The 23548-nt window shown below is 43.9% G+C and overlaps 1 protein-coding gene across 3 annotated transcripts in view; it reads left to right on the top strand.

The window, feature by feature from the left end:
- Positions 1-23548, top strand: part of LOC124622594 (solute carrier family 2, facilitated glucose transporter member 1-like) — a 564308-nt gene that overhangs the window by 301672 nt on the left and 239088 nt on the right. The window contains exon 1 of one of the 3 annotated variants that reach the window (XM_047148344.1): positions 12755-12866. The exons of the other annotated variants lie outside the window; for them this stretch is intronic. Within the exon in view, the coding sequence (XP_047004300.1) occupies positions 12846-12866 (21 nt within the window). The 5' untranslated portion in view covers positions 12755-12845. Of the gene's footprint in view, positions 1-12754; positions 12867-23548 lie in introns of those variants that run through there. 3 annotated transcript variants of the gene reach the window in all.

Here is a 23548-nt window from a genome sequence, read left to right as displayed (position 1 = left end):
AAATTTTCCAGAATGTTGGACAAACGCAACGAAAATACGGCCAACAAGCAGGTGTGGAGTACACACGAACAGAAAACTTTGAAAAGGCATCTTACGGGTGGGCAGTATGTGAAGTTCTTCTCTGGCAGTGCCGTGTTTTATATTATTTGTCACAGAAAATGACCTGTAATTTCGTGGCAATAAAATTTCATTCTCTTCGCTAACCATTCTATTCAATCCTAATGTACTTTAATTGTGCTCGATTAAAACAACAACGAAGGAATGTTTTAAAGATTTAGGGAGGAACATGGCACGACTGCTCCAGCCAGCTTTAGGGGGAATTACCATAACCACCACCACCACCACCACCGTCCGCAGCTCGTGGTCGTGCGGTAGCGTTCTTGCTTCCCACGCCCGGGTTCCCGGGTTCGATTCCCGGCGGGTCAGGGATTTTCTCTGCCTCGTGATGACTGAGTGTTGTGTGATGTCCTTAGGTTAGTTAGGTTTAAGTAGTTCTAAGTTCTAGGGGACTGATGACCATAGATGTTAAGTCCCATAGTGCTCAGAGCCGTAGTGCTCAGAGCCACCACCACCATGGTGGTGGAATTATCCACTGAGGTAGAGCAGCGTGCACGAAAAATATCCACGTAAGCGGATAAACCTTCGCAATTCGACTTAAAATTCAAATGGCATGAGACCATGAGCTTTCTTGATGCGAATTATTTACACGCAGTTCACGTGCGAAAAGCGAGCAAGTTCGCGCTGTGGTTATATCTCTGGGCTCGTGTCTTGGAGGAACGGGTTTCAGATCCCAGTGTGACCACCCAGATTTAGATTTTTCATGGTTTATATAAGCAAAATAAGGCAAATGTTGGGATAGTTAGGATGAGGATACGGCCGACACCCTTACACATTCTTTCCAATTTCCAGCTCGTGCTCCTTCTATAATGACCTCACCGTCGACAGAAAATTAAACGCTAATCTTCTTTTCAGTTTTCTATCTCGCATCTCCTTCCTCCTCTAATGTGTTCATGTGAACAAAGTACATGGTGAACCACATGCCGATACACTCACCTCAGCGTTCTCGGTTCCAAGGTCGAGTAGAATTGTACGGTGGGTAAAAACAACTTCGCGCGTTTTCTTTCCATCTATATTGTTCGACAGTTTCACTCGGGCACGATAAATTGCCAGCGGACAGGCAGGAAGCAACGAGGTGGAGTAGTCACAGTCCGTGATTCTTGCACAACACGTCTCAGCTTACCTGATGTAACAAGACACAATCTCAGTCATACCTGACGGAGGGAATCTGCTGATGTTATGTGAACACATCCAGTAGCTTAGTGATCCTAGCGCGTGTATTGCATGCCAAATGGCTCTTCGTGTAGTAGGATGAGACATTAAAACTCCTCTGAGAAATACATGCCAGACGTATAGTGACAGGCCACGATTCATAGAAGTTGCACCGTCAGGATTAAACACTATTCACCAGCTTGTGAATGTGCAGATGAGTCTCAGTTACTTCTTCGCTTACAGTGGACGGACTGCTTATAGCAAGATGACATCACGTTGTGAAGTCGGGCTTGAAGTCAGTAATATATCGTAGCAACATATGATCTTGGTACCCATCGATAACATTCCACATAACCATTACATCATGACATAGGTACTCATGCTACAGCATTAGATTATTACTATGCAGTGGCAGACTAAGATCACTGCACGCTTCTCATTAGCACTAACATCGGTAAAAAAAGAGAAGTTTCATTTTCTAATGAAACATCAGAAAGCATAAGCTACCATCGCTATATCTGAGAGTACTTACAGACTTTCTGTAGATTCCATCGAATATCAGAGGGAAAGAACCACTATCTCACCAAATGCTGGAAGTAGTGAAGAAGCTCATAATATCATATAAGTCTGAAATATATAAAATTTACTGGCACATTACAACTGTGCATTACGTCGCAGCTCGGTACTGTGACCTCACCTATCGCAGGCAATGCGCTTATGATCATTTCACACATAAAGAACCATCGCAAAACTGCAGTGTCTCAGCAGCTCTTTCCTACTTTCAACTTTCCTGGTACTATAATCCATTCCCTGCTATTTGTAATGTGGTAAAAAGTATTGACTCTTGAAAAACAAAGGACTTGGTTAGAATCTGTTTCGAAGACAGTTGTATCCTGTCAAGGAAGCCAGTTACTCATATTTGCCATTGCGGAACCAAAAATACACTCGGGAATCAGGTACTGCCTTCAGCTGAAGTTGGGGCACAGAAGTTGCGCACATGCACTGTCTGACAAAAAAAGTGAGCCCTCAGATGACATAACAGGACATCAGTGTAAATTCGCACATGTACACACCATCTGTGGGTATGTAAATGAAAAGAGTTGAAATTCTCTGTGACAAGTAAAACAGCCACCAAAATACAGTAGTTTTTTTTTGTGTAGATTTGGTAGGTTGTGCCTAGCAGGGTGTTTAAAAGGAGTGAACACCATCATATTTTGAATGGTCACTGCGAAGGACACGGATGTGTCACGTACTTCTTTCAGCAGATTTTGAAAGGGCCTCATTGTGGGTCTCCATTTGGCTGGCTGGTCGAATCGTTCAGTATCCAGATTTGTGGGGCATTCGGATTTGACAGTGGCCTGATGTTGCACTGTGGGGGAACATAAGGACAGACATACTGTTGATGAGGTTCCGGTCGAACACATCTGACCAGTAAAAGCCGGCCTGGGTGACCGAGCGGTTCTAGGCGCTACAGCTTGGAACCGCGCGACCGCTATGGTCGCAGGTTCGAATCATGCCTCGGGCATGGATGTGTATGATGGCCTTAGGTTAGTTTGGTTTAAGTAGTTCTAAGTTCTAGGGGACTGATAACCTCAGAAGTTAAGTCCCAAAGTGCTCAGAGCCATTTGAATTTGACCAGTAAAAGGGAGGATCGCCATATTGGGTACACCAAGCATATCGTAACCCCCTCCACAGCTGCACCCACCACCCGAGTCCTAGTAGTAGACTCCCTGCAACATTCTGTGTCAACATCCACCAAAGTTTGGAAACCAGTGGCACCCAGATTAGGAAATTACCTTCTCATGCATAGGCTGTCATTAACACCACAGCACAAATGCGGATTTGTAGAGTTACTGTGACCGGTATGCATGGACTGCCGAGATATGGCGACACGTTGTGTACAGTTCTAGACTACCCCGGATGACTGCCGTCGGCGAGTATGGCAGCAACCTTGTTAGAGGTTCCGTTCTACCAGTGTTTTGGCAAGACATACCGGTGCTGCTCCTGACGTCAAAGTGTGGGGAACCATTGGGTATAGCTTCAGGTCATGGCTGGTAGTGATATGAGGTAGTTTTGAGGGCACAGCAGCTCGTAACTGACATCTTGAATCCTCATGTGCTATACGTCACGCAGTATACGGAGGCCGATGTGCAGTGACCAGTTTTCGTCCAAAGCGCTGGGCGAGTTCATTCGTTTGTTCAGAAGGGGAGGCCGACAACCGTTTGCCACCATTCGGCCGGTCGGCGATAACGGAATCGATGCGCACGTCCTGCAATCTTTCGAAAACAATTTTACGGAAACTATTCGGTAAAAAAAATTCGTTTTTGCTTTATGTGTAGATTTATATGTCAGGTTCATTATGATGTGCCTATAATTTCGTTAATAGCCATAGTTAGCCTATTGTGATATTTACGTGGAAGGAAGACACTGCACGAAATTCGAAAAAGTTTGCAATGAAAAATAGAAGTCGCTATGATTTTGCGTTTGGTGTATATTACACAATATGTTGCTACATATGAAATTTAGCTACCATATTGAATTTTTCTTTAGACTTGGGTGGAGATGTCTATCTGTCACCAATCTCGGAAAAACCGATCTGACGTAACACACTCATTTGCGATCGCACCGCTCCAACGATAAAGCCAGAGTGAAATATGAATAACATTCCTTATATTTCATAAACAGTTTGAGATATCGAAATGAGATTTTGGCAAAGGATAGCACAGAAAGAGGAGAGTATTTTGCAGTGTGGTTATTATGCAAAACCTTTTTAAAGGACCATTGATAACTGGTGAAATGAGAAATACTGTGGGGTTCGGAATCACATAAGTGAAATCAATACTCGTTTATTTTTTAGCGAGGATGTGCTCTTTCATAAGATGCTGACCTTACATTTCTTCAGTTCCTCGCTTAATAACTTAAATAAAGCACTGTTTCAGAATTCTCTCTCGCAACTGCGTATGCACAAGAAGTTACTGTGGTACTGGAAACTCCGCTGAGTTCAGGCAAAAGAAACAAATTTTAACTTGGCGACAAGAGAAGTGGATACGCCTTACTCAAAATTCCCCACTCGTGACTGTTTTCCGAAAGTTACAAATGGTTAACAAACCAGGCGAAAATAAATCGCTGCATTTTCAGTGGAAGTCTTTTTAGATGCTAACCAAAGATGACGTGAGAGATTTTTTTAAATGATCACCATGCAGGTATGGGGGCGAATGGGCCCCGCTTAATATTTACAAAAAATGTGGATGTAAGCTTCAGTTTAGAACAGCACTTCCCCTCCAGCGCTCGCATTTCTCCTACAGCGCCTGCCCGCAACACCCTTCACTACTGCTCTCCCCACACATGCCCTGCCTTCTCCGCATCTACTGGCCATGGTATATTGCGTGCACTATACCTCTCATGTGACAGTATCGTCGTACCATTTTTCAACAAGACAATGCTCGTCCGCACTCGTGTCTCTGTGGAGTGTCCGCGTGATACCGAGGTACTCCTGTATCCAGCAAGATCCCCGGATCTGTCCCCGACAGAACAAATATGAGATCAGCTCTGATGTCAGCTTTGTCCCAGGATACACGGACCACTTGCAACAGTTTTGGCCAGCTTGCCCCAGGAGAGGATACGACTGCTTTGTAACATCCTTCCCAACCGAATCAGTGCATTCGCCCATACCATAGGGGGTGCTCATACTGCCAAGTTCTTTCTAATCCTGACACTTGCTGGCGTTTCATTTTATTGTATGAGGTAGTGTATAAAGCTGGCAAATTGCAGCGACGTTGGTTTGTATGTGGTAGAATTCTGTAAGACTGAGGATGTTATTTTAAATTGTGGGCAACAGCAGCCAATTTTCCACGTTTCTGCCAGGCCAGCTGCCGCTGAACCATGTTTCTGCCCGAGGCATGGTTTAGTTTTTATAGGTTCTGCTATCCGCTTCATTTTAACTATGGAGTGTCACTCTTAGCGCGCTATTTGTTTACAATTTGACGTGAATGAAGGAGAGCGGTTCTAAGACGGTTACCTTTCCTCTGTAACTTGTTAATAATAATTTCAATCAATTGAGGATATGTCTCTAATTGACGCTAAGACGGTCTGGCCTTTTATTCAAACTATTTTGCAGCCAGTGCGGCTCAGGTCATTCAAAATTCTGTAAGACTACCGAGTTAATAACGTGCTGAATTTACGTGCCAGTTGTTTCAGATTCTGCTTATTTAGCGTTTTTATTATAAATAGGTGGTGTTGTGTGAGGTATCAGTTTTTTATACGTCTACGTATTTACTCTCCAAACTGTGCAGTGCATGGTGGAGAGCATATCGAACCAGTATTAACGATTTTGTTTTGCACTTAAATAAGTAAACATAACTCTGCATGCCTTTGCACATGTCCTAATCTTTATCTTAATTTACGATCCCTGTGAGAGGCATTCTGTTGCGGCAGCACAATGGTCGCACAGTCTTTTTCGAATAAGGTTTTCTAAATTCACTCATCCGAGTTCCGTGACAACTGTAAAGCTTTCTTCATGCACTCCCATGTCAGGTCCCCGAGGATTTCTGGTAGGATTCTAGCAGCGTGTCTCTAAATTCATTCAATGTCTTTTGTCACGCGTACTTACACGCATAACAATCCAAATGATGGAATAGCGCTCTAGCGTCTCGTATATGGTTATCTTTATAGATGCACTACATTTTCCCATAATACTTAAAATAAATTTATCCCTTCTAGTCGTCTTCTTCAGTACTGATTTTACGCGATCGTCCCATTTGATATTGCCCATAAATACTCTGACGAAAATGGAAGTGTTAAATTATGACACGTCACTCCAATATTTATTGAACTTTATGGATATGTTCACTACATAACGGACATTAAAAGATTAAACTTTCTTTCCATTCAGAACAGATGTCCATCATCATCAAAATCAGTATGAGGTGTGATCCATATGAACCGAAATAGACTCTTATATTCGTTATCTTCCGAATGCCATCTTGATTAATTTCCTGTCTTCATTTAAAAATGTGCTTTGTCAGTTTATGAAGATTGTTGGCTGGGGGCTAGTGTGAATGTCCATCTCATTCCAGACATGGTCCATGGGTGTAAAATCGCGAGACCGTGTAGACCAGTCAAACATCACAAACTTTTCGCGATACACACATTTCACGCTGTGAATGACATTATGGAATATTAAATTATGATGCAGGAACATGCCATTTCGTACCCTTGTCATTGAGGAAAGCACAGCAGGTTCACCATTCTTACCACATATTTATGACCATTCAGCCTCCCTTCAGTCACTATCAAATCAGTCCTGTCGTCATATCCAGTATTACCCCACAGTGCATTTCCACGTGTTGCAAAGGTATGGACTTAAGACTCGCTGCTACCCGTGACATTTCATCAGGTCGACAACGGACACGTAGGTATCAATTTGATCGCAACATACAAAAGCGAGACACTCTGCCGAATATCACGGAATACCACTCAGTATTCCAGTTGACTGTAGCGGTACATTATCCAAGTCTCTGCTGCCAGCGGTAAACGACGCATTGAAACTGCAGCTCTCAATCCAACGTCCAATAATCTATTCCCGACGGTTCTTGGAGAAACTGCATCTGTAACCTCCGTCCGGATTTCTGCTGTAATCAATGGTCTATTCGTCACAAACATTAGAACAGTTCTATGACCCTCTCGTTTTGCAGTCCTTTTTAAAGGACCCGTGCTCGCTCCTATTGCCACACTATCTTCCACCAATATGCATCATTACACAACAGCCAACAGTGTATTCGATCCGCTAGTATGATGCACCCGCGCCCCTCATGCCGACGACTCGGTTTTTCTCAAAGTCCGAAATATGGCGACAAGATGGATTTGCACTTTCTCTGAACATTCTGCTTGCAATCTCTATCAGAACAATTTTCAATCAGGTCAAATGTTAACTGAGCTAATTATCGATTATGAAGGTTATACTCTGTGTCTGAATAACACTCCATTCCCACAATAATTCTTCCTCCTTCGTGTCACCACCAATAGCACATAATTGTCTCCATTTGTAATGGAAATGCTGGATATGCGTTATGTGGCGCGGGTGCGAAATCTTAATGGTGCGGCCAGTAACGCGAACCGTACCCTTCAACCCCTCGCTCCAGACTCACCAGACAGAACCGAATCACTTCGCTTCGTAGTGCATTTCTGGCGGTAGCCGAAGGTGCACGAAGTACCTCGTCTGAGTATCGTTATTCTAATATTAATTAAAACTGTTATAAAAAATGAGATCTGAACCAAGTGGATTAAAGCTTGCTACGGAGAATGTATTCAGAACGACAGGCAACAAAATATGAATTACACTTTATCAAATATTAATAAATGAATCGTTAAACTTGGCACATTGGCTGCTATGTCAGCGGTCAGTCCTCCTACAAAACAGGCGCAATTTCCCCTGACTGTTTCTCACTGTACCATCTCTTGTCTCTCTTTCTCTCTCTCGCCACATCTCTTACGTCACGCCTCATCTGCTGTAATGTCAGCCAAACTATTTAGTACATCTTGGAAAGGCATCTTATGACTTCAAAGCCAGAGATATCCAAGAGTAATGCTCTCCCTACGGCTTGGGCGAAATCGTCTCGCCTTTGTCGTCACGAGGAGATGATTTCAACTAGACTTCGTATTTGCCACTGTCTTTTCAGCCATAACCATCTCACAATGCGCCAATTTCTAACCCTGTGCCAATTTTTTAACCTCTGGGCTTTAATGTGTTTTTGTCACCTGAGCTATCCGAATTTTAGCAGTTACAGTACAGGCTTTAGATAGTTTTCTACCCTTTGTTCACCGTAGTGACATGGCGAAAGACATATAATTTTCAACCCTGGGCACCGATATCCTAGAAACTGCTATTGAACGGCCTCTTAAAAAAATGAGGATGGTTATAGTTATTCAGTTAACTGTCTACTTTAGTTGTTGCCTTTCAAGGAGCGTTTATTAATTATAGTTTTACCGACCTACTAATGCCGTTTAGGCTCCTGTTTGTCAAGTAACTTCAAGGACGACACACCGCGTACCCTAGAAAACGTGAATTTTTAGTCATGATTTGGGAGCTTAAGACCTTAACGGTTTTAAGCCCTACAACCGAACAAAAAGTATACGTTACGAGATATATATATCTCGTAACGTATAATTTTTCTTTGGCCGCCAATGATCTGGCATTGTCAACAGATATCTATACCACTTTAATGATTTTCTTTCAATCCTATGACTTTTTCGCTTGTATCCGTTATAGCTACTACTTGGTCATTAGTTTGTTTCTCGATTCTTGATATTCTGCTGTTCCCCCGTGAATAATCCATTCCCGTTCTTATTGTTACTATTCTTGTGCCACCATAAAGAATTCACATACCCTATTTTACCCATGCGAGATCCGAGGCTTCACTCTAGATTCTCTAGAATTAGAGAGCTTTTCTTATAATGAGGTGATGGTCAATTAACCCAACTCACAGCCTTGAAAGCATAGGATTTCCCTTCGAGAGTTACTACATTAGCTTTGCCAACTTTCAACCAAAGTGCCAGATTACAACTTAACCTAGGCCTGGTCTGAATACGGCCTAACCTGTCTGAAACTGGCAAAGACAAAACAATCATAATAAAAAAAACTGTCGCAGTTTTTCCAACCTTTAAACACACATTACAACTGATTCCTAATAATATGAAAGACCAAACAGTCTTTATTGCGAAACGTATCGTAGACTACAGCATATTATGCTACACTGCTAGATAGCAAACAAATTCTCACTGTACCTTGAAAGGCTAATTGAATGGTAGTAATGATAGTAAATCACAGTTCGCTTGATGCATCGCCACCTGATGCATCTTTGAATGAAAATACAATGAAAACTAAAAGTGTATTCGGAAAGTTGCCACTTAAAATATCTTTGCTTGATGGACAAGTAGGCCACGCACAGTGTCTAGTTCACAGAGATTGCATTATTGAGTACAGATCTGGCAAGCAAATAGATAACAGTGGAGTCGAATTGTAGTCTTGGGTAGTCGTGGAGAGAGAGTATTGTATCGTGGAAGAACGAGCAGCTTGGAAATTAGAAATTTGTGGTAAGTTCCTATGGGACCAAACTGCTGAGGTCATCGATTCCTAGGCCTACACACTACTTAATCCAACTTTAACTTACACTGAGGACAAAACAAACACACACACAAACACACACACACACACACACACACACACACACACACACACACACACACACACACACACACACACACACACACACACACACACACGAGGGAGGGGACTCGAACTTCCGAGGGGGGAGCCACGCGAACCGAGTCAAGGCGCCCTTAGACCACACGGCACGAGCAGCTTGGATAGCGGATGTGCCGCACAGAGATCTCTGTTTGAGATGTTCCATGATGTGTAACCTGACAATGAAGGATAATTTTTAAGATGCTTGTATAAAAAGAGAGCATTTCAGGAAAAGATAATTTATTTTGAGTTTGTGAGCAGCAAGCCCGAGTTCATTAATTATTGCTGTGCAAAGATTTCATTGGGTCTAATATTATCTACGTGTTAGGTTTCAGGGAGAATATTCAATCATGCGTTCATTGTTAGCCTTCCGCCTTTTAGATTAGTTAAATACATTGGGGTGAGAATAGTCATGGGAAAACGATACGCACGTATGCAGATCGCGTAGTGTCGCGCACATAAGGATAAAAGGACTGTGCATTAGCGGAACTGTCATTTATACTCAGATGATTCGTGTCAAAATGTTTGCGACGTGTTGATGGACGCACGACGGGCATTAACAAGATTTTGGCCTCGGAATGGTAGTTGGAGCCAGAGGCATGGGAAATTCCATTTCGGAAATGGTTAGGGAAGTCAATATTCCGAGATCCACAGTTTCAAAAGCGTCCCGAGAATACCAAATTTCAGGCATTACCTCTCACCACAGACAACACTGTGATCGACGGCCTTCGGTCAATGATCGAGAGCAGCGGTGTTTACGTAGTGTTGTCAGTGCTAACAGACAAGCAACGCTACGTAAAATAACATCAGGAATCGATGTGGGACATACGATGAACGTATGAGTTAGGGCGTTAATAGGCTATGGCATCACATTTGTGGCCGACTCGAGTACCTTTGCTAACAGCACGACATCGCCTGCAGCGCCCCTCCTGGGCTCGTGACCATATCGGTTGGACCCTAGACGACTGCAGAACGGTGGCCTAGTCACATGAGCACCGCTTTAAATTCGTAAAAGCTGATGGTAGAGTTCGAGTGTGGCGCAGACTCAACATCTACATCTACATCCATACTCCGCAAGCCACCTGACGATGTGTGGCGGAGGATACCTTGAGTACCTCTATCGGTTCTCCCTTCTATTCCAGTCTCGTATTGTTCGTGGAAAGAAGGATTGTCGTTATGCCTCTGTGTGGGCTCTAATCTCTCTGATTTTATCCTCGTGGTCTCTTCGCGAGATATACGTAGGAGGGAGCAATATACTGCTTGACTCTTCGGTGAAGGTATGTTCTCGAAACTTTGACAAAAGCCCGTACCGAGCTACTGAGCGTCTCTCCTGCAGAGTCTTCCACTGGAGTTTATCTATCATCTCCGTAGCACTTTCGCGATTACTAAATGATCCTGTAACGAAGCGCGCTGCTCTCCGTTTGATCTTCTCTATATCTTCTATCAACCCTATCTGGTACGGATCCCAACGAAGCCATGGACTCAAGTCGTCGTCAAGGCATTGGACGAGCTGTGTGGGCTGTGTTTACATGGAGTGATCTGTGTACCCTGGTCCAGCTGAACCGATCGTTGACTGAGACATGGTTATGTTCGGCTACTCGGAGACCATCTGCAACCATTCATGGACTTCACGTTCCCAAACAACGAAGCAACTTTTATGGATACCATTGCGCCATCGGGCCACAGTTGTTTGTGATTGGTTTGAAGAACATTCTGGACAATTCGAGCGGATGATCTGGCCATTCAGATCGCCCTACATTAGTCCCATCGCATATTTGTAGACTAAATCGAGATATCAGTACGTGCATAAAATCCTGGCTCGGCAACACTTTTGCAATTGAGGACGGATATGCAGGCACCATGGCTCAGCATTTTCGCACGAGACTTCCAACGACTTGTCGAGCCCATGCCGCATCGAGTTGCTGCACAGCGCCGGGCAAAACGAAGTCCAACACGATATTAGGAGGTATCCCATGACTTTTGTCATCTGAGTGTATGCTACCAGTGAAAAGCCGTTTGTTGTTGTTGTTGTTGTTGTTGTTGTTGTTGTTGTTTTGGTCTTCAGTCCTGAGACTGGTTTGATGCAGCTCTCCATGCTACTCTATCCTGTGCAAGCTTCTTCGTCTCCCAGTATCTACTGCAACCTACATCCTTCTGAACCTGTTTGGTGTATTCATCTCTTGGTCTCCCTCTACGATTTTTACGCTCTACGCTTCCCTCCAATACTAAATTGGTGACCCCTTGATGCCTCAGAACATGTCCTACCAACCGATCCCTTCTTCTAGTCAAATTGTGCCACAAACTTCTCTTCTCCCCAATTCTATTCAATACCTCCTCATCCGTTATATGATCTACCCATCTAATCTTCAGCATTCTTCTGTAGCACCACATTTCCAAAGCTTCCATTCTCTTCTTGTCCAACCTAGTTATCGACCACGTTTCGCTTCCATACATGGCTACACTCCATACAAATACTTTCAGAAACGACTTCCTGACACTTAAATCAATAATCGATGTTAACAAATTTCTCTTCTTCAGAAACACTTTCCTTGCCATTGCCAGTCTACATTTTATATCCTCTCTCCTTCGACCATCATCAGTTATTTTGCTTCCCAAATAGCAAAACTCCTTTACTACTTTAAGTGTCTCATTTCCTAATCTAATTCCCTCAGCATCACCCGACTTAATTCGACTACATTCCATTATCCTCGTTTCGCTTTTGTTGATGTTCATCTTATATCCTCCTTTCAAGACACTATCCATTCCGTTCAACTGCTCTTCCAAGTCCTTTGCTGTCTCTGACAGAATTACGATGTCATCGGCGAACCTCAAAGTTTTTAAAGCCGTTTATCCCAGCAAAATCCCCAGGCTCTAGATACAGATGTCTCTCCGTAGAAGTGTCAATCCACACAAGTATTCCACTCTGCTGAGGCCTGTCCGGCCAGGGTAGCCCTGTTGGTAGTTGAGTTACCACCAGCATAGCCATCAGCTTCATTGGGGAACGCATACCCTCCCGCCCTTTACTGAAGACACTCTTGGTAAGGCAGTATCCCCTGGGAGGGGCCGATACAGATTGTCTGGCAGAAAGTGAATACCCTCTAGTCCAGTGGGTTGGTAAACGATACCAGACAGAGAGCAGACTTTGGCACCTGTAGCCGCGGCTGGTTACCGCGGGAACCGGTCGCGCCGCGGCGCCAACCCAAGCCAGCACAGGGCAGGCTCGGCAGTGGGTTTGCCTCTGCTCGCTATAAGAGGCGGCGGCGACCGCGCGCGCGAGCCAGTCCCGCTAGCAGACGCCGCGCCACGCCACGCCAGCCTCGCTACGCGCAACGCCATGGGAGCCAGCAGGCTGAAGGTAGGCGCGCCTAAAGCGTACTTCATGTGAACAAGTGCTGCCACAAGCTGTCCCTGCAGTCGAGCAGTCGTCGTGTGCTCTCAACCTTGAACTTACTGAGAAACGTCACGCACAGAGCTTGTCCAGGACTGGTTCAGAATATGTCAAGAGGCGATGATGCGCACGGAGAAGTTCGCTGCTTCTTCCGTTTGCTGTATCTCACATTCATCTTTCTACGATGAGAGATCGTTGCCGTTGTGAAGCCTAGGGTTCCCACGGTAGGACGGAGTGAAAAAGCAACCGAAGGTGACGTCCAAGTATATTCTGGCAAGAAGCCTAATTCTGTCACCGTTGATGGATAATCGTCATCTCGACGTCATCATTCAGTAACGCTTTGCGTGCCATGTTTGGGATGCACCTCAGCAAAGTGTCAATTATTTTGTATGATTTTTATGCCTTCAGCGTCCCTAATCATTTGTGCAGGTGATGAATGTTTCTCAATAAACCATACAGACCCTTCGCCCCTCTTCGCAACGTCACCTCAAACCTTGTCACCACTGCCACCACAGACCAGTATCGACAAAGTGACCGAACTACGTAATCTTAGAGCCAAGTCAGCTGTGACTGTAATAAAATGTTTCGTAGGTATGCAGTAATTCCGTGGAAGCGTTTCGATCGCTAAAAGCTTTATTTATGACGCGTTTTGAGTAATCAGCATCAGATAAAATATGCTTAGGAAACCTCATACAAGTGAGAAATACAATAAAACGTACAATCTCATGTACAGTTATTCTTAAGCGTATGTGCAAAAGATATTGTTAGACGTCGCATCGCAGTTTGGCATACGACGTCTCGCAATAACATCAAATGACTCTGAGCACTATGCGACTTAACTTCTGAGGTCATCAGTCCCCTAGACTTAGAACTACTTAAACCTGACTAACCTAAGGACATCACACACATCTAAGCCCGAGGCAGGATTCGAACGTGCGACCGCAGCGGTCACGCGGTTCCAGACTGTAGCGCCTAGAACCGCATAGCCACCCCGGCCGGCGCAATAACATCTTTGGAAAATACGTCTAAGTCATTTGTACATGAGATTGTGTATTTTTCTTGTAATTCTCACTTGTATGAGCTTTCCTAAGCATATTTTATCTGATGTTGATTACTCAAAACGGGTCATAAATAGAATTTTCAGCGATCAAGACATTTCCATGGAATTACTACATTCCAAGTCTGGATGGTCGCATTTCTTACAGATGGGTGACTTCATCAATCAAACGGAAAAAGTGTTTCGAAGGTGCTTAGTAGAGCGCAATTATGAACGGACGTTTTTACTTGCATACGTACATATTCTAAAGGCTAATATCGTATTGATGCAACCACAAAGTTCTGTCATTCGAGGCTCGCTTCGCTTCCTTGTAATTGTCGCATCCTATGTATCCTCTTCTCAATGTTTTCCAAATACCTCTTCCTGGGCCGTCCTCTTCCTCCCTTGCCGGCCGGAGTGGCCGTGCGGTTCTAGGCGCTACAGTCTGGAGCCGAACGACCGCTACGGTCGCAGGTTCGAATCCTGCCTCGGGCATGGATGTGTGTGATGTCCTTAGGTTAGTTAGGTTTAATTAGTTCTAAGTTCTAGGCGACTGATAACCTCAGAAGTTAAGTCGCATAGTGCTCAGAGCCATTTGAACCATTTTGAACCATCTTCCTCCCTTGCACAGTCGTTTGCCTTCAGGCTGTTAACGATGAGTAGGCGACGTGCCCAATAAATTTTATTTTTCTGTTTTCCATTTCTTTAGTAATCTTCTTCTTCGCTGACTACCCTTAAGACTTCCAGGTTTGGTTTTCCTTTCCGTCCAGCTCGCTTTTGTCATTTTCCATCATATTCACATTTCAACAGCTTCAAGTCGATTCCTTTACAATCCAACCAAAGCGGTTCAGTTTCATAGAGCAGCGTACTCCATTACAAGCAATTCTCCAAAGGATTTTCTGACACATATGATCATATGTTTACTGGTGAAAATGTTTTTTTTTACTCAAAAACATCTGTTTTGCCAGTGCAGTCCTTCTCTTTATTCCCATGAAATATCTATTGTCCTCTGTGATTATTCTACCGAGATAACAGAATTCTTTCACCTGGTCAGTTCTGACATGATACATTTTTATACTGACTTCAATTTGTTTCACGTTTTTCGTATTACCATTACTTTCGTTTTCCATCCGTTGACTTTTAATGCACCGTTTCGTCGATATTTAGATTATTAGATATGAGCAGCTAACTCGATTAGATCGAAAATGATTTCGAGAAGGAGTAAGGCCTTTATTTTATTTTTTTTATTTTTTGGAGAAACAACGGTGCATTCTCCTGAACTGATTTAGTGAAGTAGTGGAGACCCTTCCTCGGTATGGGCGAAGTGAACTATGTTCCTCCGGAAAATGAATCACGACTCAAGCACTTCACTACTTCGCTCCATTGCAAATCATGCTGCGAGGAAGTTCTTTTGTAAGATCGTTGTTTAGCCAGTGAACACTTCACCAGAAATATAAACGTGTGTTTTAAGAACAGAGAAAACAGTATCTGTGAAAATATAAGCCGTAGTTTGGTATCTGTGTTTAAAATATAGTGTGTACTGGACTTCCAGCTGTGTAGATCGAGAAAAAAAATTTTTTTTAACTTTAATCAAAATGATGGCGACCCAGCTGCTAATTGCAATGGATCGTCTTTGTCCTTCATAGCCTTATTCACTGATCGAGAACAACACCGAGAATTGATAGTATGTTCCAGTTACGTGTTAGAACGAAAAATGTGTTCACTTTTTTATAGTCGTATGGGTTGTGCGGTCCTAATTCTTTAACTGTTCCATTAAGGAATTGCAACTTCGGATGCGTCCACTACCCTAGAGAAGTGCAGCTGTGCAACAAAAAATTGTATAACAAGAAGGGTCATGGCCTCTGTTGTACATATGACGTACTCATGTGTGTGTGGTTCGTACGTGACATTATTTATTTCCGATCAACAGGTCAACTGAACACAGCACAATATACAGCTGGTTTCCAATGACAAACACTCACGAATTTCTTTGAAATTTTCGTCTGTATTTTCTAGTCTCTTATTAAAATTGTCTGTTTGCAAGTCCATGTGCGAATTCGTTGCTGGTTAAGAGAACGTGTTGAGAAATTGTGTGTTGTGAATTTCGCAACTTTACTGATTCCATACAAATCTGCAATACAAGCTAAGAAACGTTTGGTTCTCTCTCTCTCTCTCTCTCTCTCTCTCTCTCTCTCTCTCTCTCTCTCTCTGGTATCAGACTCACATAGTTCCTGATCTCTCATTTTTCAGACCAAGATTTTTGATGGGTTTTTTGTTGACAATATTACAGGAAGTAAAGCTTTTACCGTAATCAGTTTCGAGGCTAAAGCCACGATACGATATGATCATCATTGCCATCTAGGCCTAACGACTGCAATGAAACCACAAAACATGAAATATATACTTGTAGTTTATCTCTTTGCAGTTTTTTGCCTGTGTTTTAGTGATGAAGCACCTCTACTACAGATGCAGTAAGTAGACATTCAGTGTCTTGTCGCAAGTGGCACGAAAAAAAAGTTGGAACTTCAATATATTTTATCAAAACTGGATATGTTTCACGCGAGGTGTTATCCACGATTCTTATTTATAAAAAATGGATTGATTTCCTCTCTGTAGATTGATGTTTTTTATTATTTCATGACCGGTTTCGGGCAATGTCACCCATCTCTAAATCAGTTAAAAAATAAATGAAAATTGAGTTCTAATTCTGTTTTTGCGATATTACAAAGCTAAATACCTTTTTTCTCTATCAAATTATGTTGTATGTTACAGCAGTTTTTGTACAGAAAAATAGTAGCTATGTAACAATGTAAACGCAGGATTTGAACCCAATTTTCATTTATTTTTACTGTTTAACAGATCTGAAATCGGTCATGAAGTAATAAAAAGAGCGATCGACAGACAGAAAAGAAGCCTATTTTGTGCTTCAGTATATGTCGCTTCATGTATATTTTGATACATCGGACGTTCTGCCCCTTCTCAGATGCTCAGCCGTGCGTCCCCATCGATCCTCAACACAATGAGAACTGAAACAAACCCGCTACACGGCGTCGATGGCTTTGATGTCCCCCGTTTCTGTCATTACAGGTGTGTTTGCTGGTGCCTTACCAAAAAGTAGATAGCAGTGTTTACGGAGGAATTAGTGCGCTGTGGCGGCAGAAGGCTGCGGTGGAAGGACGTGGCCTTGTGGAGCACGCTTGCCGCTGGCCGGCTGGAAATCCAGCAGCTGCTGCTTTGAAAACACCCGCCACGCCCACGGTCGTGCTTCAGCTTATAACGTGACTGTCGGCATTTTATATAATTTAGTAGTGCCGATTTATGCAAAAATGTGACCTTTGGTATCGGACTACCCAACGCCGTGCTATAACTAAATTTCAAGTACACGGAAAATTACTGTTTTTTTTGCGCAAAAACAGACAATTTTGAAATTAGTAATAAACAAAATACAGCACAGGAGTGTTAGTGAAAGTCTTCAAACTGTATTGCTTGTGTCACTTTAGATTACACAGTGTCTTACAGTCATAGTATACAAAATAACTACTCACACTGTGACACCTAGCCGGCCGATGTGGCCGAACGGTTCTAGGCGCTTCAGTCTGAAACCGCGCGACCGCTACGGTCGCAGGTTCGAATCCTGCCTCGGGCATGGATGTGTGTGATGTACTTAGTTAGGTTTAAGTAGTTCTAAGTCTAGGGGACAGATGACCTCTGATGTTAAGCCCCATAGTGCTCAGAGCCATTTGAACCATTTTTTGTGACACCTACACTGAGGCGATAAGTCACGGGATACCTCCTAATATTGTGGCGGGCCTCCTTTTGCCCGGCGTGGTTCAGAAACCCACCGTGACTTGGACTCAACAAGTCATTGAAAGTCCCCTGCAGAAATACTGAGCCATCCTGTCTCTATAGTCGTCCATAATTGCGAAAGTGTTGCGGTGCTGGATTTTGTGCACGAACTGACCTCTCGATTATGTCCCATAAATGTTCGATGGGATTCATGCTGGGCGATATGGGTGGCCAAATCATTCGCTCGATCTGTCCAGAGTGTTCTTCAAACCAATCACGAACAACTGAGGCCTGATGACATGGCACATTGTCATCCATAAAAATTCCATCGTTGTTGGGGAACATTTCGTTCATGAATGGCTGCAAATGGTCTCCATATAGCCGAACATAGCCATTTCCAGTCTAAGATCGGTTCAGTTTTACCAGAGGACTCAAACCTTTCATCTAAACACACCCTAAACCGTTATGGAGCCACCACCAGCTTGCAAATGGTTCAAATGGCTCTGAGCACTATGGGACTCAACATCTGTGGTCATAAGTCCCCTAGAACTTAGAACTACTTAAACCTAACTAACCTAAGGACATCACACACATCCATGCCCAAGGCAGGATTGGAACCTGCGACCGTAGCGGTCACGCGGTTCCAGACTGAAGCGCCTTTAACCGCACGGCCACACCGGCCGACCCCACCAGCTTGCACAATGCCTTGTTGACATCTTGGGTCCACGGCTTCGTAGGGTCTGCGCCACACTCTTATCGCACCATCAGCTTTTACCAACTGAGACTGGGACTTATCTGACTATTCCACGGTTTTCAAGTAGTCTAGGGTCCAACCAATGTGGTCACGTGCCCACGAGAGCGTTGCAGGCGATGTTCTGCAGAACTAGCGTCGCCGGCCGGGGTGGCCGAGCAGTTCTAGGCGCTTCAGTCTGGAACCGCGCGACCGCTACGGTCGCAGGTTCGAATCCTGCCTTGGGCATGGGTGTATGTGATGTCCTTAGGCTAGTTAGGTTTAAGTAGTTCTAGGTCTAGGGAACTGATGACCTCAGATGTTAAGTCCCATAGTGCTCAGAGCCATTTCAACCTTTTTTTGAACTCGCGTCGGTTGTCAAATGCCACAGCCCATTACGCTGAATTTGCCCTCACTGTCCTAACGTATACGCTCGTCGTACGTCCCACATCGACTTCTGCGGTTTTTTCACGCACAGCTGCTAGTCTGTTAGCACTGACAACTCTAAGCAAACATCGCTGACCTCGGGCGTTAAGTAAAGTCCGATGGTCACTGCCTTTTCTGTGGTGAGAGGTAATGCGTGAGATTTGGTATTCTTGGCACACTCTTGGCTCTGTGAATCTCAGAATATTGCTTTCCCTAACGATTTCCGAAATGGAGTGTCCCATGCCGTAGTTTCAACTACTATTCTAAGTTCGAAGTATTAATTCCCGTCGTACAGCCATAATCTCGTCGAGAACCTTGTCACATGAATCACCTAAGTACAAATGACACCTCCGCGAATGCACTGCCTTTTATACCTTCTGTACGCAATACTACCGCCATATCGCTATCCTATCACTTTTGAAACCCTAGTATACAACCGAACTATTAATTAAGCAAGATAACTGTATGTACAAAAAATACTGTGCAGTATGATCTGTTTGATTCAGTGCCAAATGTTTTATAAAGTGGATTAGAAAAATAACTAAGTTAACGACCGGATCCATTTTACTGATTTAAATTAAGGTGGTGCCTACATTTACAGTAAAAAGATTTTTATTTCTTGGGAAAAAGTACTTTACAAGAAAAGGGCCTTTTATCTGGGTTGTTGTCATCGTTGTCGTGTTTTATCGGTAGATAGCCTTCATGTCTTTCATCGTTCATTTTATGGCAATATTACATGAATGATTCCTTAGTGGTCTTCTTCTTCTGATATTGCCGTATATGGCCATGTTCCAAGTTAATTTCCCTTGTGCATTCCTTTATCGTCACAGACCCGTGCTGCTAGTGCTGCTGCTGCTGCTACTGCTCTGCATTGAGCATATCACACAACAAACTCCACAGACCTTAATTGTGCTCAAAGCTACGACAACAATAAAAACTCTGCCTAGCGAGTGTAGCTCCCGTGCAGCCATTTTAATTCGTTATACACGTTGCATTTGCTTCCACTACATATTTTTGATTTCTACATTATTAATCTTTTGAAAGAACTAATCACAAAAATAATATCAGCATTCAAGTGTTTCTGCGTATAGGAAAATGAAAACTTTGTGCAAACAGTTATTTGCGTTTCTAACAGACGGCGTTACTGGATACATTCATAGAATACTGGTGACTTTGAAATATCTCGAATTCCGCTGTGAACTGAAATTTACAAATATTCGTATAAAATTTAGACTATGTTTTCATGTTCCAAAAGTGAGTGTATTTAAATGTGTGTTATGTGTATTTAATTGTGTCATCACACATTCGTACAGATAGCTACCTCTGATCTGATTCACTTACCTTCCTCCAAAGCAACAAGTCCATGTCTGCTTGCGCAGTGCTGTTTCCGTTCCATTTTCTTCTCAACTTTGCCAACAAGGGCTGAAGATCTGATGTCCCGCCGTACTTCTCCGTGACTTCTGTTACAATTTCTCTTTATTTTCGCGAAATATTTCACTCTAAACACTAAGACTTGCTGTAAGGTCCCAGGACTTACGAGCTGTAAAATGCAGCAAAATGATAGGTTGATAAACTGAAAAACCTGCAGTAGATAAGAAATTCCCAATATTGAACATACAACAAATACTTGACAATTTGAATATTATCTTCCGCTGAGCACCTCGTTCTGGTATCTTGACTGGACTGTGCAATTTTTAGGGGTATCACAACTGGTGTTAGAAGTTCCAATTTGCAGAAAATCGGTTACATAGGAACTGAGAGTTAAAATAAATCCTCGCAGGAGGGTGAAATTCTTCTGATAAAAACTCCGAGCACTGCACTTTCACTTAAATACTGAAGGACTTGCGCCAGGATGAGAGGTATTGCTGGAAGAAAGAGTATGTTCCCTAGGGTTGAGGAGTATGGGTAGAAAGAAAAGGGTCTGTTAGGGAGGGAAAACTGTGGAGACGAGAGGTAGGAGCTGAGGTGGATAGCGGGAAATATAGTCGGTGGGTAAGACAGAGGGTTAGGATTAGTGTGTCGTGTGGGTAGGGTAATTGTTGCAAGAGGAAAGGGATGGGGTGGATGGAGACAGAAAGAAAGAGGGGAGTCCTGATGTGGAGTGGGATAAGTGGGGAAGAGTTAAAGTCGGTAGGAGGGATAAATATGAGGGCGGATATTGTCTGGGAGGGGGAGTGGGTTGAAGTGTCATTGGGGTAAGATATGGAGTGTGTGTAATGGTAGGGACGGAGGGATGTGTTTGTGAAGGCACAGCCGCCCGGTATTAGCCGAGCGGTCTCAGGCGCTGCAGTCATGTACTGTACGGCTGATCCCGGGGGAGGTTCGAGTCCTCCCTCGGGCATGTGTGTGTGTGTGTGTGTGTGTGTGTGTGTGTGTGTGTGTGTGTGTGTGTGTGTGTGTGTGTGTGTGTGTCTTTAGGATAATTTAGGTTAAATAGTGTGTAAGCTTAGGGACTGATGACCTTAGCAGTTAACTCCCATAACATTTCACACACATCTGAACATCTATGAAGGCGCAGCAGCATACTAGGGTTGGTGATCAGAGGGGAGACAATGGGGTGATTGGAATCTAGTTTGCGGACAGTGTAGGAGATGCGGAGGTGTTCTATGTGGGTGAGGTGGTGTGGGAATTTGATGAGATGGTAAAGGATCTAGGTGGGTGAAGTTAAAAGGATGCAGAAAGCGAGGCGGAGTGCATGGCATTGGAGGATTTGGAGAGACTTGCAGGCCTTTGGTGGGGCGGAGATCCAAGCAACATTTGCATTGCAGAGGATGGGTCCCATCTGGGTTTTGTGGATGTGGAGAGTAGTGGAGGGATGTAATCCCCACGTTCGCCAAGTTAGTAGTTTTAGCCTATTGTGGGTTTTCTGTTGAATGGTTGGTAGCTGAGGTTTCCACACTAGTCGTCGCATAGTGCACTGAGTACATCATTTCACATTTGCTCCTGCCATCCAAGAACAAGTAATCCCTGCAACATTCTTTGTCATGCCGCATCATTAGTCAGAGACTATGAATTATAGCCGGAGTCTCGAATGCGCGAACCGGTGACAGGAGGGTCATATCGTGGCGTGTGTAGCAAGGTGTGGTTCCGACCAGAGCGTGGAAGTTCACAGCCCGTCGCTAGAGGGCACACGTGCACGTCACGTGACTATACAGAGCATGCAGCAGTCTGTATCAATCATCCAACGCTGCCAGTCACATTGCAAACAGTGACATGGAGGCGTCAACAGAAGTGCAAAGAGGTGTTGTTCGTTTACTGACAGCGGAAGGAGTAGGAGGAACGGACATTCATCGACGAATGTCACAAGTGAACGGAGAACACTGCATGTCCCTTGCAAGGATCAAGGCGTGGCACAAGCGCTTGAGGGACGCACGGGTGTCGTTAGCCGATGATGCACGGTCTGGAGCACCACACTGCATTACCGATGACATCGTCCAGCTGGCGGATGCACTCATCACCCAGGACCGCCGAGTGACAGTGAAAGCCATAGCCGCCGTGGTCGCGTCGGAAGTGTTCACACCATCAAGAAGGAACGACTGCACATGCACAAAGTGTGTGTCCAATGGATGCCCCTCAGTCTTCAACCACACCAGGAGGCATGTCGAACGGCCCACTGTCTTGCTCATTGGCAGCGCTATGCTTCGGAATGGAATGCGTTCCTGCCAGGAGTGGTGGCTGGAGATGAGTCATGGTGTCATCACTTCGAATAGTTAGAGAACCAACTCGTGAAGCTAACGTTTTAGACCTCATAGCAACAAATAGACCGGAACTTTTCGACTCCGTGAATGTAGAAGAGGGTATCAGTGATCATAAGTCAGTGGTTGCATCAATGACTACAAGTGTAATAAGAAATGCCAAGAAAGGAAGGAAAATATATTTGCTTAACAAGAGTGATAGGGCACAAATCGCAGAATATCTGAGTGACCACCATCAAACGTTCATTTCTGAGGAAGAGGATGTGGAACAAAAATGGAAAAAATTCAGAAACATCGTCCAGTACGCGTTAGATAAGTTCGTACCGACTAAGGTCCAAAGCGAGGGGAAAGATCCACCGTGGTATAACAATCATGTACGAAAGGTACTACGGAAACAAAGAAAGCTTCATCATAGGTTTAAGAGTAGTCGAATCATAGCTGATAAGGAAAAGCTGAACGAAGCGAAAAAGAGCGTAAAGAGAGCAATGAGAGAAGCATTCAACGAATTCGAACATAAAACATTGGCAAACAATCTAAACAAGAACCCTAAAAAGTTTTGGTCATATGTAAAATCGGTAAGCGGATCTAAATCCCCTATTCAGTCACTCGTTGACCACGATGGCACCGAAACAGAGGACGACCGAAGAAAGGCAGAAATACTGAATTCAGTGTTCCGAAACTGTTTCACTGCGGAAAATCGTAACACGGTCCCTGACTTCAGCCGTCGCACGGACGCCAAAATGGAAAATATTGAAATAAACGATATCGGAATTGAAAAACAACTGCTATCACTTAGTAGCGGAAAAGCATCCGGACCAGACGAGATACCCTTAAGATTCTACAGTGATTATGCTAAAGAACTTGCCCCCTTTCTATCAGCAATTTATCGTAGATCGCTGGAAGAACGTAAAGTACCTAGCGACTGGAAGAAAGCGCAGGTCGTTCCCATTTTCAAGAAGGGTCATAAATCAGATGC

This window comes from Schistocerca americana, chromosome 7 (genome assembly GCF_021461395.2).
Source record: "Schistocerca americana isolate TAMUIC-IGC-003095 chromosome 7, iqSchAmer2.1, whole genome shotgun sequence".
Classification (NCBI taxonomy): Eukaryota; Metazoa; Arthropoda; class Insecta; order Orthoptera; family Acrididae; genus Schistocerca; species Schistocerca americana.
Note: the sequence above shows the minus strand (reverse complement) of the source record. Positions and strands in the feature narration are given on the sequence as shown.